The 18,617-nt window shown below is 52.3% G+C and overlaps 1 protein-coding gene across 1 annotated transcript; it reads left to right on the top strand.

Annotated features, from left to right (window-relative positions):
• The first annotated feature begins 1,921 nt into the window (after positions 1-1,921).
• Positions 1,922-8,659, top strand: LOC144947099 (rhodopsin kinase grk7-a-like). The gene is made up of 5 exons (XM_078876302.1): positions 1,922-2,691; positions 4,505-4,690; positions 5,109-5,363; positions 6,101-6,372; positions 6,977-8,659. The coding sequence occupies exons 1-5, from the start codon at positions 2,077-2,079 to the stop codon at positions 7,326-7,328; spliced, it is 1,680 nt and encodes a 559-aa protein (XP_078732428.1). The 5' UTR covers positions 1,922-2,076; the 3' UTR covers positions 7,329-8,659.
• Positions 8,660-18,617: the final 9,958 nt, after the last annotated feature.

Genomic DNA, 18,617 nt, shown 5'->3' with positions numbered 1-18,617 from the left:
ACTTCGTGCAGCCCGTTACAATTGGGAGTGAACAGCGTCTAACCTTTTGCCGTGACTTCTCCTGCCCACCCACCTACAGCTCGAAACGAAGTCCTTTTCCGTGGCCCTTCAGGCTCTCGTGCAGGCCAGCCGGCGTCCCCGACGGCCATCGGCCCACCTGCCGCCATGGCCCCACTTGCCCTTGGGGAACACTCCCACGGTGGTGCACCCAGAAGCGCCGAGTCGGCTTGGTTTTACGAGACCGCAAGAGGCCAGAGATAGTCTCGCTCGCAAGAGTGACGGGGTGAGTCCGTGCGCACGGGGCTGGGAGGCAACGGACACGGGACGGGCTACGGAGTAGCGGCGTCGAAGCCGCGGCGAGTGGTAACGTTTGGCCGTGGGAGGCGACGGCGCTCCGCCGTTGGGCGCCTCCCTGAGGCTTCTCCTCGAGGTGGCTGACGGCTCGGAGTTCAGGGTGCCCAGATCCGGCTTGAGAATCCAGGCAGCTGCCTGTGTGATTCAACCGGGTCCTCGGGTACAGTGCGGTGACGGCCTCGGCCTGGTCACCAAAGACTGCGCAAAACAAACAAAAGCTAATCACGTTAAAGAAATAGCTTCTGCACTTAACTTGGTCGCATTCCGGTTCTGAAAATGAATTGAATGTGGTGTGGTGAACATCGCTCTCACGTGTCGTGCGGGTGGATAAGTGCTGCCCCCCTGTGTTCGGTGAACATTTTTGCTTGAAGGGATCTCGGAGGACACTCTGTGATATCCACTTCTTGGGGCCGTTCTCTAACGCGAAGGGTCGCACCGCACCGCGAGAGGTCCAAATGGATTCTTGGACTCGTGACGTGACGCCGATAGCACGTTTAGTTATATTTTATACATTTTAGTTTTAAGTACTCGGCCACTCGGATCCTCTTTAAACTCCTCTGTCGTGCGCCGATCTCTAGAAGACAACTCGGGATTCGATTGTCCCGGTTGAATTGGTGAACGTGCAAAGGGAAACGTCGATTGGGCATTGACGACCCGGTTTTTGTGATGAAAAGGGGAGAGCTCTGTTGTCCCCAGATTCTCCAAAGAGTCTCCAGCGGTGAGGAGGTCCCCCCGGGCCTCCTCCGGGGCCTTCACAAATCAGGGCCTCGCTTGGCAGTCCCAGAGCGTCGGCGGCAAATCGCAGCGCGCGGCGAGATAACGCCCGGTGACAGGGGAAACAATCAACCGCCGAGCTTGCGGCGCTCGCATAAACACAACCGTCGTCAGCCACGGCACAATCCACTGCCGGACGAAGGCCTCCGCAAGCCGTCGCCGTCCCTCCACGGTCCCGCGATGCACCGATCCACCCGGCGCTCCGGCGCACGAGCCGATTTCATCGCTCCGCTTAGAGCACTGCCGCTGGCGGCTCTGCGGCGTTACTTGCCCGGAGCAGCAACGCGGCGGCGGTTTGCATCGTGGGAGCGTGGCGCGCGCCCACGTGGCAGGGGAGATGACGCCCGCGGTTGAGGTGTCGGGGAGCGCTCGTCGTGGCCGTGCAGACACCGCCGTCACTGCCACTGTCACCGCCACCGCCACTTTCACCGTCACAATCGCGGGCCCTTAAGCCGTTTTTGTGCCGAGGCTTGCAAAGTTCCGTCTTAGGCTGTGCCGAGGAGATGGACTTAGAGCGGCGTGGCAAAGCGGGTATTAAGTGGCGCCGCAGCGCGGCAGCTCGTTGCCGGAGCGCTGGCGATCGAGCACGGGACTTGACGGAGATAAATCCGTTGCCGGTGACGTCTCCCTCCGAGAGTCAAGAGCCGGTACTCTCGTCGCAGATAATAGCTCCTCATCGTGCAAGTCGTAATTGCCACTCCGGTCGCTTTGCTTTCATTTTTGAGGAGCGGGGGGGTGGGGGAGGTGGGTGGTTTTGCAGGGGGGGCAGGAGCCTGACCTCGTTTTCCTTTCCCGTGCGCGCAGCTTAGCGGCGCATCTGAAAATTAAAAAATAAAGCCACACCTGAGCGGCGTACACAGCCGGAGGAGGAGGCAGAGCGACGTTCCCACCACCGCCACCACCACTCCCATCACCACCACCACCACCGTCACCACCACCACCGCTACCATGTGCGACTTGGGCGCCCTCGACAACCTGATCGCCAACACGGCCTACCTGGAGGCGCGCAAGAGTGGCGACGGCGCCGGAGGCAGCGGGAAGAAGCGACGGTGCAGCATGGTGCTGCCGGGGCCGCGGGGAGCCCAGTGCGTCGATATGAGGGCCAAGGTGGCCGGCACGCAGACCTACGCGGGGCTGTGCGAGGAGCAGCCCGTCGGGCGCCGGCTGTTCCGCCAGTTCGCCAGCGGGGTGGCGGAGTACGCCCACGCCGTCGAATTCCTGGACGAGGCGGAGCAGGTCCAGCTGTCGGAGGACGGCGCTCGCGAGGGCCTCGCGGCCGCAACGGTGGCGGCGTTCCTGCGCGCCGACTCCGAGCGCTCCCTGACGTTCCTGAGCGCCGAGCTGGCGGCCGCAGCGGCTTCCGCCGGTGGCCAGGAGGCCGAGGAGCTGGTGCATCGCGCCCGCGGGGAGGCGCGCCTCTTCTTGGTGGGGCAGCCCTTCCAGGAGTTCCTGGCGAGCCCCTTCTTCGACAGGCTGCTGCAGTGGAAGGTGCTGGAGAGGCAGCCAGTGAACGAGCGCTCCTTCTACGAGTTCCGCACGCTCGGCAAGGGCGGCTTCGGGGAGGTATGGAGACGCCGCTCCTCCCGCCGTCGTCGGCAGTCCTGAACGGCAGCGGCGCTCGTCGCTGTCGAGTTCGCAGCATCGTAGTTGTCGTCATCGTTAGAAGCAGCAGCAGCAGCAGCAACGATGTCATTTTCATTATTAGCCTCCATCGTCGCCACCAGCACGAGAAGCGGCAACAGTATCAGCAGTTACATTACCGTCATCATCACCAACATCATCGGCTATGATTACCACGAGCGTCATTAATCGCCGCTTGAGCCGAGTTGCAATGTTGATCATCTATGCACATCAACTGTGTTTTTAAATGTATTGACATTGCCCCGAATGTTAAACAGCGCCCATGTTAAACGGACACAAAACATTTTCTGGCATTTTCACGGCGTCCTAATGGCTTGTATTTTTCAGGCCCTGCATGTGAAATGGCGACATTGGATCTAAACCGATTCCCGCCTGGATTTTATAAAACAGATTTGCTTGACATTACAATAATAATAATAAAATATAACGCAAAAAATAAATATATTGCGCACGCTGCGTTCTGAATCGAGCCTTTGTGCACTGATCACAAGAGGGTGAGTGCAATGGTATCGGCGTTCGCTCCGTAAATAAAACACGGTGCGATCAAAGGCGGCGCTCGCAAATGTTGCAGTGCCTCTCACCATTGCTTATGCGCGCGCCGCGGAGGAGCGGCGGCGCAGCGATTAGCGCCACTCGCGATGGACCTGGCGACCCGAGTTCAATTGCCTCGGGCACGCCCACCATCAGCGGCCGAAATGTATCTGACACTTTGACGAGTGGTTGGCCACACCTTTTTACCAACCCCGCGGTTGACTGGCTTGGCGAAGTATGGTCAAAATCCCCCCCCCCCCTCTCGTGATGCGAAACGGTATGGGGAGTGCCTTCATCCAGCACCAGCAGTGGTTTAAGGGCTCTAAACCGTCATTAATAGCTTTTTTTCTTTGCCAGAATTGACCAGGATCCAGTTGACAGTGAGAGATATTCCTCGTGTCATGTGATTCCTCTTCTCATTCTGACTGGTTCGCGTCAATTGGCTGAAACGTTCTCGTTCGCTCCTTGTTTTTTTCTTGTGCTTGATCACTCGGGCCCCCGCTGTTACCGAGCCACATCCACCATCGTGACCTCACAAACCGCCCCCCCCCCCATCCGTCACCTCCCGTCCAGCGTCACACTAGGAAACGGCAGTGATTACTTTTTTTTCCCAACTCCTGACATGTTGTCCCGATTGGTGAAGAATCAAGTTGATTTTGCTTAACCAAGGTGAGAACTTGAAAAGGCGTCTCATTTGCCAGGGTCACATGGGATAACATAATATGACCAAAGTCAAATCAATCAAATAAGAAAAATACAGCAATTCAGCTAATCGAAATCGGAGCAAAAACAACTGTGTCTCTCGTGAGAAATGGAATATATTGCACAAACGGGAATCGTTGAATAAAACATTTACCTGGAGCGTAATCGAGTAATCGAACCGGTAGTTGGCAGAGTCATTGCTTCACTCAAATTATTATCGGAGGGCCCGGCTCTCCTCGCGTTGCTATTAAACTAAACCATAAAACTTTTTTTTATTTTACCAAGTAAGGCCCACTGAGCTGTACAGCTCTTTTTCAGACCTGGCCAGAAATGATCACTCAGCAAAGTGCCTTATCGCGTAGAAATGTATAGCAGCCAAATACTCTAAACGCACGTTGATTCTAAATGTGGAGGGAAAAACCGGAGGACCCGGAGAAAAATCCACACGACCACCACGGCGAGAGCATTGCTCATCCTGCCTCGCCGGCTCACTCTCCCCCAGGTGTGCGCCATCCAGGGCAAGCTGTCGGGCAAGATGTACGCGTGCAAGAAGCTGGACAAGAAGCGGCTGAAGAAGAAACACGGCGAGCAGATGGCGCTGCTGGAGAAGGAGATCCTGGAGAGCGTCAACAGCCCCTTCGTGGTGCGGCTCGCCTACGCCTACCAAACCAAGACGCATCTCTGCCTGGTGAGCACCGACCTGCGGCGGCCACCGCGGCTCACGCCACAGCCACCCGCGACTCGTGTGACGTGTCGGGCGGAAAACCGCGACCCCCGTCTCCCAGGTCAGGACTTGCGTCTCCCGTCTCCTAGCCGATTGCCGCAGGTGAAAACCTTTGACCCCCATTTCCCCGGTAACGACCTGTTACCCCGTCTCCCAGGTGACAAGCTGTAACACCGCCACGCGGGTGTCGACCTGCGACACCATCTCCTGGGTAACGACCTGCGACCTCACGCAACGGGTGGTGACTTGTGACCCCGTCTCTCAGCCTGACGACCTGTGCCCCACACTCCGGGTGACGATCTACGGCCACGTTTCCCAGCCGACGAACCTACGATCCCCCGTCCCCTCTGGTCGGTAACGACCCGCGACGCCCGTCCCCCAGGTGATGAGCCTGATGAACGGCGGAGACCTCAAGTACCACATCTACGAGATGGGCGAGCGGGGGCTGTCGCCGGCGCGCACGCTCTTCTACGCGGCGCAGATCACGTGCGGCCTGCAGCACCTGCACGCGGCGCGCATCGTCTACCGCGACATGAAGCCCGAGAACGTGCTGCTGGACGAGCGCGGGCACTGCCGCCTGTCCGACCTGGGCCTCGCCGTGGTCCTAGCAGACGGCCAGGAGACCATCCGCCAGAGGGTGCGTCGGTCCGTGCGGCGGTGCGCGCCTTGCGGGCGTGTGCGTGCGTTGCTTGTGTGTGGATGTGTGTGGGTGTGTGTGGGTGTGTGGGTGTGGGTGTGTGTGGGTGGATGTGTGTGGGTGGGTGTGGGTGTGTGGGTGGGTGTGGGTGTGTGGATGTGTGTGGGTGTGTGTGAGTGTGTGGGTGTGTGAATGTGTGTGGGTGTGTGAATGTGTGTGGGTGTGTGGATGTGTGTGGGTGTGTGTGGATGTGCGTCGCTCGTGTGTGGATGTGTGTGGATGTGTGTGGGTGTGTGTGGGTGTGTGGGTGTGTGTGGGTGTGTGTGGGTGTGTGGATGTGTGTGGGTGTGTGTGGATGTGCGTCGCTCGTGTGTGGATGTGTGTGGGTGTGTGTGGGTGTGTGGATGGGTGTGGGTGTGTGTGGGTGTGTGGATGGGTGCCAGTGTGGATGGGTGGCTGGGTTGTGTGTCGTTGCGCCGGGGGGAGCGGCGGTGCCGGCGATTAGCGCCTCGCGTAGCACGCCTGGCCACCCGAGTTCCATTCCTGCTCACGGCATAATAACACTGGCGAATGTTTGAGCATGTCCTTGACCTAATTCGTCTCAGCCTCAAATTAATTTCTGCTGTGGCGCGTACACGTGGGCACCGGGGAAACAGCGAAAGTTCCGCGTGACAATAATCCATGCGTCCGTCCGTCTCTTTCTGCGCGTCTGCACGTGGGCTCGTCTCGCGCTGCAGGCCGGCACCAACGGCTACATGTCGCCCGAGGTGGTGCTGGAGGAGCCGTACGCGTTCGACGCCGACTGGTTCGCCACGGGCTGCACAGTCTATGAGATGATCTGCGGGCGGGCGCCGTTCAAGGACTACCGTGAGAAGGTGTCCAAGGAGGAGGTGCGCCGCCGCACCCTGGAGGACGCGGTCGTGTTCAGCCACCCGGCCTTCACGGACCAGTCGCGTGACCTGTGCACCCTCATGCTGGCCAAGAAGGCGCAGGAGCGGCTGGGCTGCAGGTGGCGGACGTCTTGGCAAATCTGACCCTCTCGGTCCCCCAGCGTGTGTCCGCATCGTCGCAGTCTCGTCTGTGCGGTGTTCTCTCCTCCGAGTTTCCATGTTGCGTGCGGTTGTCTTCCTGGTAGATGATTGGCTGGTGGAGTGGAAGTGAATACCACGCTCCTAGATTTGCAATCTTACTAGTATTTTCATTCTTTTTTTTTAAATGGCATTTCATATCCAACTACAATCGTTCCCTGTGGAATTTCACGAGCATTTTCTGTACAGCCCTCTAAACTACCCATCCCTCTAGCATCCCGAGAGAACCAGAGAGAACAGACCCTATCATTCCCTTCCCCTTGCCTTCAAGGGAAAAGGAGGTGATATCTCCATTGTTGTCTAACGCAGATTGTCAGACTAATAATTATAACACAATACAATTTTCATTTACATAACGCCTGAATGCAACCACATATCGAGACGCTGCTGTGCAGACTCTGGTAACTCCCAAGGCCCTAGACCGTGATTTTAAAGTATTTTTAAAATATCAATAAACAACGTAGTCTCAAACTCGCGTGGGACAGCTCAGACATCTAGCTATAACGAGAAACGATGATTTCACAGAGGCCCCGATGACGATCCCCGGCGTCACGACTTCTTCCGCGCCGTCAACTTCCAGCGGCTGGAGGCTGGGCTCGGTGACCCGCCCTTCGTGCCAGACCCTGGCATCGTCTACGCCAAGGACGTGGGCGACATCCAGGACTTCTCGGAGACCAAGGGCGTGGAGCTGGACGACAAAGACCGCGGCTTCTACGCGCGCTTTGCCACGGGCCCCGTGCCCCTCGCGTGGCAGGAGGAGATGATCGAGATGGGCCTCTTCGAAGAGGTCAACAATGACGGCGACACCGAGGGCGGTCGCGGTGATGGAGTGAACGGCGACGTGGGGAGAAAGTCCGGAGTCTGCCACCTGCTCTAATAAATAATCACAAGTGCCTTCGTTATTCGCGGCATTATCTTTTTTTTTTCTTTCGCAATTTTATCCCGATCGCGCTATCGGCATTGCGTCGCGGGACGAGGTATCCCATTCGGAACTCGAGCAGAGCAATACGGTCCTCCATGTGAGGGAAAGGCCCACGGAACTGGATGTTACAGAGCTACCTCTGGGATCTCTCCCAAGTGACCTGCCGTCGTCACAGCAGAGGGTAGCACTATTTCCCAAACGCTCTGCATATGGGAGTAATGTTCACCACATGACAAACTGATATTTTAATTCTCAGAGCTGGTATTTAAACCAATTAAGTGTGGAACCAAATTTAATGTGTTTTTGTGTAGGTCATTGGTGACTGGCTTGATACCACGAACTCACTGCACTTGAGAACCCGGTTAACTCACCCGCAGATGCCTTGATTAAAACCAAGGATCTCAAATAAACACTCGCCATGGCTGTGGCTGCTGGTCATGTGCCTATGAGCGACCCGCAACATGGGACATTGCACGTTGCAGGGAAATGGATTGCAGAGGCCATTGGGGCTCCTGCCTTGGGATTGAAGCGAACGAGATTTGTCAAGGGGTTCCGAGCGGTCGAGATAAAACGGAGGGGGGCATGCTTACGTTCCTAGTGGTAATGTCGCCGCAGTCTGCGATATCTCTGCCATCGTGCCGCGGGCGCCGCTTAATCGCTGGCCTCGCCCGTAGGTGGAGCGACGGATGGGGCGACATCATGCGCCTTGTGCAGTGGTCGTGTCGCCGAGTGTCCTTCCCTTTAGATAAGGAGTAGAGAACATATGGCACGTGGGCTAGTTGGATATGGCCCGTGGGTTAGTTACGGGCCCGTGAGATAGTTAATGCACGTGGGGTAGATATGGCACATGGAATAGATACGGCTCACGACTTCATGATTTCGGTCCTGTGCCCACATGAGGCCCGACGCTTCAAAGTAGCACAGCAAACGATATTTATCTGTCACGGCGAGCATTTTAGCCGCTCTAATTGGGTCCTAGAGGGGAATATATTCGTAAAACTGTATATCATTTCCGTCTGCCCGGTCACCTCTCACACCGCAGTAAAGGTGAGCCCTGGTTGTTTTGTTGCATCATTGTATGACACGAAGGTGTGTGTGTGTGCTAGACTGTGGCCTGCCACAGGGCGCTAGAGTGTCCTGTTTGGGCCCTCGGTAAAGGAAAATGTTCCCCATCCCTGGTGCAGGAAAATGTCTTGTTTTAAACTCTTGTGTTATATTGTAAACTTGTTTCTTTGTTGATCATGCCTTCATGTATCGTGTTTAGGTTAATTTAAAATAAACACAATGTGAAACAACTTAAATGATTTTTTTGATGGCCAATTTCAAAATCTGAAGTGACTGAGCCGTGGCGATTGCTTGTGCTGCGATCGAAACTTCGTGATCGATTATTTTTTATTTACGTGACCGAAAGACCCAAGAGTACAGTGGCTAGGACTCGAGAGGCCAGGCCTATAATGATTCACTCCACCAGAAATTCAATGAAGTGCCACCATGTTGGGTATGGACTGGATTGATCGACTTAATTATCAAATAACTTGTCCCATCTCATCGTCATTTTAAACTTTTTCTGTCTCTTTTGTACGGTTTTTACTCTGTGAGCTGAAATGAAAAATTATCATTTTAATCTGAACCGGATCCCCAAAAATCATGGAACGTTGGCCCAACGTTCCACGCTTACTGGCTCCATGCAGGTGTCGGCTGCTGTTAACATCACGCCACGCTGGAGAGTGCATCTTTTCGGCAGCATTGGTTCAACACAAACACACGCTGGGCTGATTTCGACATTCAGTGTCTTATCGGCAGCCAGCCAGGCAGCTAGGCAGCCAGCCAGTCAACCCGGCAGGCAGGCAGCCAGCCAGGAAGCCAGGCAGGCAGCCGGGAAGCCAACCAGGCAGCCAGGAAGCTAGCCAGGCAGCCAGCCAGGCAGTGAGGCAGGCAGTCAGCCAGGAAGCCAGGCAGGCAGGAAGGCAGGCAGCAAGGCAAGCAGCCAGGCAGACAGGCAGCCAGTAAGGCAGGCAGCCACGCAGGCAGGAAGCCAACCAGGCAGCCAGGAAGCCAGCCAGGAAAGCAGGCTTGCCACTGCTGGATGGTAACGAGACGACGGGCTCCACAAGATGGCTGCCTCGTCCACCAGATGGCGGCCTTCCCTCGTCCGCACGCTCGTCGCCGCGTTCTCCTCCTGCGCGGTCTGTGCGGGAATAGAAACACTCAACAGGCGGGTAATGTTGTGTTTGTACACATCGCATCAGCCACACGGCGGTGTGTTTATTTGTGGAGAGAGGCGGGGTATGGGGGCCCGAGGCGGATTTGTCCTCGACTGAAACTCGTCATTGGGCCAACTCGTTGGTTTCGTCGCTGGATCGAGCGACTTCGTTGGGTTTCCACAGCGAGAGAGGAGGTTGTGTCAACCACGAGCGTCTCCTCTGCGACAGTGATTAGCCGCCGGTGCAGATTTAGCCGGATTCCGAGGTACGCATTAAGTAACCTCTGTCAGTGCTCGCTACATTCACGAGCCGTGCAACAACAATAATACATTATCACCAAGTGCTAGCCAATTAATTGAACGCATCCGAGAGCACATTAGTCGGGGAGATGGAGCAATGGAATGAGCACGGCAGATGTTAGTGTAAATGCTTACCCCGAGCTCTCAATACTCTGATAGTGCACTGTTTTTGAGTTGTACGCCTTTTGGTGTCATCTGTTCCAACACCAATGGAGACTAGGCTATAAGAAAAGCTGTCTCGGGTGTGGACCAATCAACTTCAAGGACAGTGCATATCATTATCAGAGTTGTTTCTTTTTGTTTGCATTTTGACTGCTTGTGTTGTGGTTATTGCAAACATGATCCCTTGTATAAAGGTGTCAGTTTTTGTACCAGTTGAAAGGGTAAAAACCTATTACTACGGCAGATGTTCTTGGTGGATTGGAGAGGCCTATCATCCAGCGGTGGATTGACCATGACTGATGATGATGATGAATACCAGTAACTAGTGAAATTGGACGGTGATATTGCTGGCGACTTTACAAGGACTGCCTCGTTCCTTTTTTGAAGTTTGTCAACTTTATTACTTGAGTAATATTTTATTTGGTGATGCCGCTGTGTGGCCAACACCAGTTAGTTATGTGGTGACTAATACGATATGAGTGGGTTGTAAATAAAAAAAAAATTGCAATGCCACCTTTGGTGGTTACCGATGTCTGCTATAGCCAATGGATTTGCCCCAGTCCGTGAACGATGTTGTTCCTTCCCTTATCGTGAAATTTGTCTGTATCCTTTATGTAACGAGGAGATCAACTAACCCCACACGTGAAACATGCCCTCTTTTCCAATCGGCAACCACAATGTTTAAATAAACATTACGTAACAAATGTTTTCTTAATTTGACAACACACTAAGCAACACATTGCTCAATCACAGAGCACTCATTTGGTGGCCAAACCCAGAATCTTGTCCGGACAAATCTGCACTGCCCTTTTTGTGCCATTAAATCCACGCCGTCTGTACTCGCAACATCTCAGTGCTCAATCCCCCAGGGGACATTTCAGGGATGGCCTATGGCCGCACCTATTTTACTTTTATCGGAGAGGTCAGACTGGGCCACGATGTGAAGGAGTGAAGCAATGAAAAGTGGCTACATTAATCAATTTGAACTTGCCATTGTGACCTCAACTGCTGCACCCCACTTCTTACAGGACACTGTAAAAGTCGCAGGGTCATAATGTGCCACTTTATCAAGGTCACTGGATAAGCATTTAAGATCATAATTCTGCCCTCTATGAGTGATGGGGTAACAGAGCAGATACGAATGAATTATAATAAATGCTATTTTGTACAGCAAATGAAAACACGCCTCGTATTTTCATCTGCTTTAAAAACAAAATGTGTTTTCCCATCGTGGCTACAAAGGAACAGATTCCACCAAGTCACTTGTTTGCCGAGCAGGCAATGTGTCTGGAGCCTCGGAGTGGCTGCCTTGGCAGCAACAGTGCTCTATTTTCAAAATAAGATTGAGCAGCAAGAGAAAGAGAACTGACAGCCACATTACAACTCGGTATGCGTTATTGATGCTGCACGTTCAAATATGTGTTTGGAACTATCTCATGAGTTGATGGATTTGAAAAAAAGTTTGTGTGGAGAAATTAACGCTTATTTTTTTGCATCAATGATTGGACTGCCAATAACAAAATACGTCTTGATTTGAGCGAGGTTACAGGCGCTGTCCGGCCAAGTCACCTGGAATGCATCCAATGTCATCAGATCCTGGAAGCTAAGCAGGTAACTGGCCTGGATAATGCTTGGATCGGTGCCCGTCCAAAAATGGATGCTGTGCTCCCACATCTCTGCCGCCTCAACCAACCCACACTGAGCAGCACGATCCACGTGGCATGGGAAGCCTCTCTTCCAGGAGTTGACTGGCAAAAGTGATAAAGTCAAGTGTATTGTTGAACCAGGTTATAACTCGAGTACATGTACATGGGATGTAACATAGGAACTTGGGAGGGAGTTACAGAGAAGTCACACAATGGAAGGAAAGGAAAAAAATAAATGTTTAATTGTCCTGTGACATGGAGACTTAAACGTGGGCCGTGGGTGAGAGGAAACAGTGAATCTGGTAGAAGGAGTATACTTGGCTTTGATGGAAGGATCATTGCAATAACGCAGTGGTGGAACAGAAACTGAATCACGTTGTAAGAGTGAACTGCTCTCGGTTGGATTGTGCCAGGCAGAGTCGGGTAGCAACTGGGAACTTCCCCTGTCCCCCAGATGTGGCCACAGTTTTACAACTTGGATTATAACACAGTTTGACAACTTGTATTAAAACAGTTTTAAAGTAGTGATTGATCAGAGGTGAAGAAATCGAATATCCAGGGCCTTCTCAAAGCCTCCTTATACTAGTGATGTAGCCAAATGCCTCAGGGCGTTGCTGTGGATGCGACCATGATGCTGTGTCCCTTTAGCTTGGTCACTGCCTGGGCTATGCGGTGGGTCGTAGAGCAAAATCCATTGTTGTACCGTACTCCGATGCTCCAAAGTCTATGCTGCCCCCCTTCACGAACAACCTGGATTCACTAGCGTGGTGAAGCATAGTCAGGTAACCCCCCTACGACCCGCAGAATGTGTGCAGGCACTCATCCAGCAGTGGTTTGACACATGCGCTGTACATGGGCACACCTCAAAACCACAAAAAAGTGATAATTGTGAAATAGACCGCGGAATGAGAAGGAATTTGGAGCACGTGAGCATCAGGATGGACCGCAGTGGCGTAGCCATTGAGTGTTTCAGGTCGTGCAACTTGCACCAAAGCGCCAAGCCACGACGAGGTGGGGGCGCATTGGACAGGGGACCCCTTCCCCCATTTAATTCCTTTAATCGGGGCCCATGCCAACCGCATGGCGCCCGCTGGTGGACGGTGGCCATGGTGCGTGTGCATGCCACGTCCTGTCGTCCGAGGTGAAAGAGACCGCCGTGGGTGCCTCTAATGTGGTGTGCGTCTGCGTGAGTGGTGGAACCACTCGCGCAGACACACACACGCACGTGGGCGCAGACACACGCGCACGTGGACGCAGACACACGCACGTGGACGCAGACACACACGCGCACGTGGGCGCAGACACACGCACGTGGACGCAGACACGCGCACGTGGGCGCAGACACACACGCGCACGTGGACGCAGACACACACGCGCACGTGGACGCAGACACACACGCGCACGTGGGCGCAGACACACACGCGCACGTGGGCGCAGACACACACGCGCACGTGGGCGCAGACACGCGCACGTGGGCGCAGACACACACGCGCACGTGGACGCAGACACACACGCGCACCTGGGCGCAGACACACACGCGCACGTGGGCGCAGACACACACGCGCATGTGGGCGCAGACACGCGCACGTGGGCGCAGACACACACGCGCACGTGGACGCAGACACGCGCACGTGGACGCAGACACACACGCGCACGTGGGCGCAGACACACGCGCACGTGGGCGCAGACACACACGCGCACGTGGGCGCAGACACACACGCGCACGTGGGCGCAGACACACACACGCACGTGGACGCAGACACGCGCACGTGGGCGCAGACACACACGCGCACGTGGACGCAGACACGCGCACGTGGACGCAGACACACACGCGCACGTGGGCGCAGACACACACGCGCACGTGGGCGCAGACACACACGCGCACGTGCGCGCAGACACACACACGCACGTGGGCGCAGACACACACACGCACGTGGGCGCAGACACACACGCGCACGTGGACGCAGACACACACGCGCACGCTCTGGTGAAGCGTTGCTGAGAGAGCAGCAGCAGCTCACGATGAAAGCGAGAGAAACAAAGAGGCGGTGATGATGAGGACGATGACCCAGATGCATTAATGTGCCAATATATTCGTGACTGTGGTGCGTGTAATGATACATACTGGCATCGATGCAAATGTATCCTGAAGCTCACAAACAGCCGTCGAATTGTGGGCGTGTGAGTCGATTATTTTTACGATCTCGACGAAGTGTATGCGAATGGTATGAGAATGGTTACGTGCTCCAAACGGGGGAAACAAACTGGACAACTTAGACGTAATACGTGAGGAAACAATACTAACGAGGCGGTAAAAGAGATCAATAATGTATTCTTTAGTTGTCGATATTCATCCACTCGGGGGGTGAATACATGCCTAATGACTGTTTACATCATATCTGACCGGCAGGGTTGCACAGTGATAACACCCGTGCCTGACAGCCTTACAGCATGACGCGTCTGAGTTCTCCACCTTTCTATTTGAATTTTAAATGATCGGCTCTTGCTTTGTGTGGCTTGCCTCAGGGTTCTTCGGTGCCTCCCATAGCTGACAAAAACACACACAATGTTATAATAATAATAGGGTGTTTCCCCTTTTTTTTGGCAACAAAACTGAAACCTTTTTACAAGGAATCATGTCTGCATTAACCATAATACTTGTGGTCAAAATGCAAACAAAAACACACTTATTCTTGGTTCTTTCGGTAAAGTCACGTAGAAGGGAAATCATAAAATAATACAAATTAAACAATAAAATTCTCACGACGTTTCGATTGCAACACAAGCAATCATCATCAGGTTTGAAAACCACATCAAGAAAGTTTGAAAAAAGTCCTTGAAACTGATTGGTCCACAACAGAGACGGCTTTCTTTTGAACCTCGTCTCAATTAGTGCTAGACCAGAGGACGCCAAAAGGCGTACAGCTCAAAGACAATGCACGATTAAAGTAATACAAAGTTACCGCTATTGACCAAACATCCGAGATCTCCGAAGCTGGATGATTGCTGGGCTACGTTGTGGGTAGGAGAGGGCAGTGCAGCAAAATACATCTTTGTAAAACCTCCATCCAGACATTGTCAAGTACTGCTACGCTCTCACAAACCCGCACTGACCGCCTTGGTGTGGGTGGGGAGGCCCTCGTCCGCGAACTGAAGCCAAGAGACCTGGATCTGCTCACACTGGTAACCTTACAGCGCTTGCGCCTGCATCACTCATGGCGGAGTTTTATATTTATCTGAATCAACGGCTGTTTGTGTGGGTTTTTTTTAAATAGCAGGAATGTGAACAGGGCTCGTGTTTTGATTCACACCTTGTTGTTGCACAAGTTCCCTGTGCGTGGTTACTCGGTGTGCCACGCACGCTCGGCGGTGTCCATTTCCCTGCACACGATGTTGCAGAACCCCGTGACATCACAGCGCCCCCAACTAATTACCGACAAAAACAAGCAAGCCCCTCTTTAATGTCGCTCGAGTGCATCAGAGGCGTTCACCCGATACCCACGACCCCCACCGTCGGGGCCAGGGTGGCCTGTGTCAATTTCTTTTTTCTGAGCCAAGAGTACTCGGAATTGCGTGGGGTCAACTGCTCGGGTTTTTTTTCTATCTCTCCGTGTGCTTCCATTCTGTGCCTTTTCTCTAACCACGTCCACTGTTCTTACTTCGAGATCCATAGACTTACATACAGGCCCTTATACTAGTGTAGTGAGCCACTTGCGAGACACGTAGAAGGCTTCTTATTTATTAAGAGCACATGGGGCGATACACTTCATAACGCAGCTACACATAGCACTCAGCCCATCTCCGTCATGCACTGCGCTAAGCTGTTCGACTAGCGTAGTGGCGGCGACGGAGATGGTCTTGCAGAAGAACAGCCACGTGGTTGAAGACAAAGAGATGACGACGAGCAGCGACGTAGCCAGGACCCAGATACCGCAGAACAGCCCCGAACCTCTCGTTCGGTCCCCATTATATCTGCCCGGCGCGGCCAAGCTCCACCTCTGGCCACGCCCCCTTTCCAGAACCTTCGCGCTGGTTCCCGGAGCTTCTCGACTGACTCGGCCCTTCACCTTTACCCCAGATACGCCCCCCCTTATAATAAGGCGTTATGTAATGCAGCCATAACCGTAATTACCCCTACAGGCCGGCAGGTGTCACCCTGTCATTACACTAGCATGCACTTGCATTGTCCAGAGACTTGCATTGAGACCCATACACTTACAAAGTCAAGTGTCCCATTATTGTGTGGAGTCAACTGCTTGGACTTTCTCTCTCCACGTGCTTCCATTCTATGGATATTCTCGAGTCACATCCACTCTTTGTATATCACCCCACATCACATCCTCCCATCTCGCCCTTGGTCTCCCTCGACTTCTCCTGCCCTCTACTGGTCGCATCTCCACATGCATTCTTTATTTCCATGGCCTTGCCAACTCAGGAGAGATTTTAACGAATTCTAATACTTTCGGTAAATGATCATCGCTGCCGCGGTGTAATGGTCAGCAGACTGAACTTGCAATCCAGAGGTCGCCAGTTTGATTCCCATCTTCCGGCGTGGAAGTTGAAAAATGTGCAACGTTCTCCAATCTTCCGCCACCGCTGTCCACCGAGCAGCAGTATAAATGGGCTCACCACAGTTGATCGACTGGTCGTGTGTGGTGGGATAAAGAGTGGGGACTCCCACCTCTTCAAAGACATCTGGCCTGCGTGGAAGAGGAGACCAAATGTCCTCTAGATTGATGGGCTCTTGAGAGCGTCCTTTAGCGGTGTGAAAGCCCTTCTGCCAGCATTTGTGTGAGGAAGCAATTGCAGGGCTGCACCTTTATCCTGTGTATATTGTGTGTGTTAATGTGCCAATATGTAAAAATATACAGTATTTGAAAGCTCTGCTCTGCCCTCAGGGAAAGGTTCAGCACTCCTCAAGTTCAAGATTCAAGTTTGTTTTTGTGTGACCAGCAGATAACTCGAGAGACCAGGATGAGTATCCTTTGCAAGTGACCTGGGTCAGGAAATAACAAAAGCAAAACATAAAATACAGTAATGAAACAGATAGAAATCGGAGCAAAAACAACACCATCGCATATGAACATTGATATTGCAAGAAAAACTGTCAATGTTAAATTATGCACAAATTATGAGTTCCCTGTAGCACAAGTAGGATCGGGCATATTATTTTCAGGCTGTTCTTTGGTGCTGATGATTGCTTGTGTTGCAATCAAAACGTCGTGATTTTATTTATTTTATTTTATACCTACGTGACTTTTCCGAAAGAATCAAAGAGTATGTGCTTTGGTAGACTTACGAAATTAACTTAAATAAACATTACACAGATATTGGGTGACTTGTTCTAATATGTAAATGAAAAAAATGAAATGCGCCCCAATGCAATTTCCAATGAAGTTATCATAAAAGGATCGACAGCGAAGCATCAAATTGGTAAAAAAAAAATGTCATTTGCCCGCGCCATCCGCCCCGTGGCCAAGCTTCCTCGCTGTAATCTCTTCTGTCGAGTCGCTGTAGTTTTCCATTAGGCGTGTGAACTGCCAGCGAACGGCTCAGCCACTGTGACCCGCCCATACATTTGAAAATATTGGCACCGATTCGGGGCGTTGTTATATAACGCTTGCATCTGGGTGTGGCTGCCATGCCCGTTGTGTGGGAGTGGGAGCCTCGGTACAAAACCACGAAGGGTGTGTATGTCCATGGGTGTCAACCCGGCGGCGCCTTGGGGGGGAACGAGGCACACCTTCACAGCGGTGTCGGGTTCGTGGGTAGAGTAGGGAGTACAGTTTATCACCTGTCCTGGTTTCGCCCAGCATCGTCCTTGCTTAAAGTCGGAGTCCTGGGAAGTCTGTAAGTCTCCGTGGCACTTTAAAAGTTCCGTTTTTTTTGTCAGTTGAGTAATAATAGACGACTCGAGGCAATTTTTTGACTTAAACAATGCAATTGTGTCGTTGTCTCTCTTCTTCTGGTGTTGAGGTATTCTTCCCATGCCATGTCCTGGGTTTTCTGTAACACCGTTGGACAACCCACACCTGTCACCCATTATAATACCACGTGTACGGTTTACTGACTGCTGATGAGACCCAGAGGGTTAAAAATGGTCCAGAGTTTGTTTGCTTGAATACTTTCAAAAATTGGTCTGGAAAGTTTATCATGGAAAAAAAGCATTTACTGAAATAAATCAATAATACGTATCTTTATTTATACTCGAGAAATTTGATGAGCTATGAAGCTATTTTTTTACAGATGTCCAGTAGATGATTTAGTCATGGGTTTCGTCAAGTTGTGTGCAGTAATCCACCACTCAAGACACTTGCATTTAGATATCCCCTCTTCTGGATGAGATACATTGTTGTCCACATGATGTGATTAGACCGACAATCGAAACCAGTGTTTTTAACCAAGGTGGGATTTGAACTCATAAGTGAAACTTTCACATTTAAATGGCCCATTAATAACAAATGTGTCTTTGTATATATCAGCCGGATCTGTCTGGGCGGTGGTCCAGAAATTATTTGTGCACCCGTCATACCACATCGAGTATACTTCAAGCTCTGGCTGTGGCTACTAATTATGTTTCACCTCCCATTCTAAATCAACCTGGAACAACTTTCGGTAAGAAATCAAGCCCTGCCTCTAGCTCCTCGGCAATACAAACTACACATGAACTTCTGCTTCACTCTTGCCTATATGTCATTGTAAGCAGCATAGACAACTTTTCTGAGGCTTATGCAATAGTGGTGGTGGCTTTTATTTGTACACATCGCCACAATGACACATTAATTTCCAAGCTATCAGGAGCACACGTTATGTAATTTCCCAGCGAAACAATTCTGGGAAAGGAAGTTGAATTTAAAATAGTTTTTGTTGTTGTTAAATCTCACCTCAGGAGTCGGGCGATGTGAAATGTAATTTGTTTACGCGCACTGATGT

This window comes from Lampetra fluviatilis, chromosome 43, assembly GCF_964198595.1.
Source record: "Lampetra fluviatilis chromosome 43, kcLamFluv1.1, whole genome shotgun sequence".
NCBI classification, from domain to species: Eukaryota; Metazoa; Chordata; class Hyperoartia; order Petromyzontiformes; family Petromyzontidae; genus Lampetra; species Lampetra fluviatilis.
The sequence above is the reverse complement of the archived record's forward strand: the minus strand, read 5'-3'. Positions and strand labels throughout refer to the sequence as shown.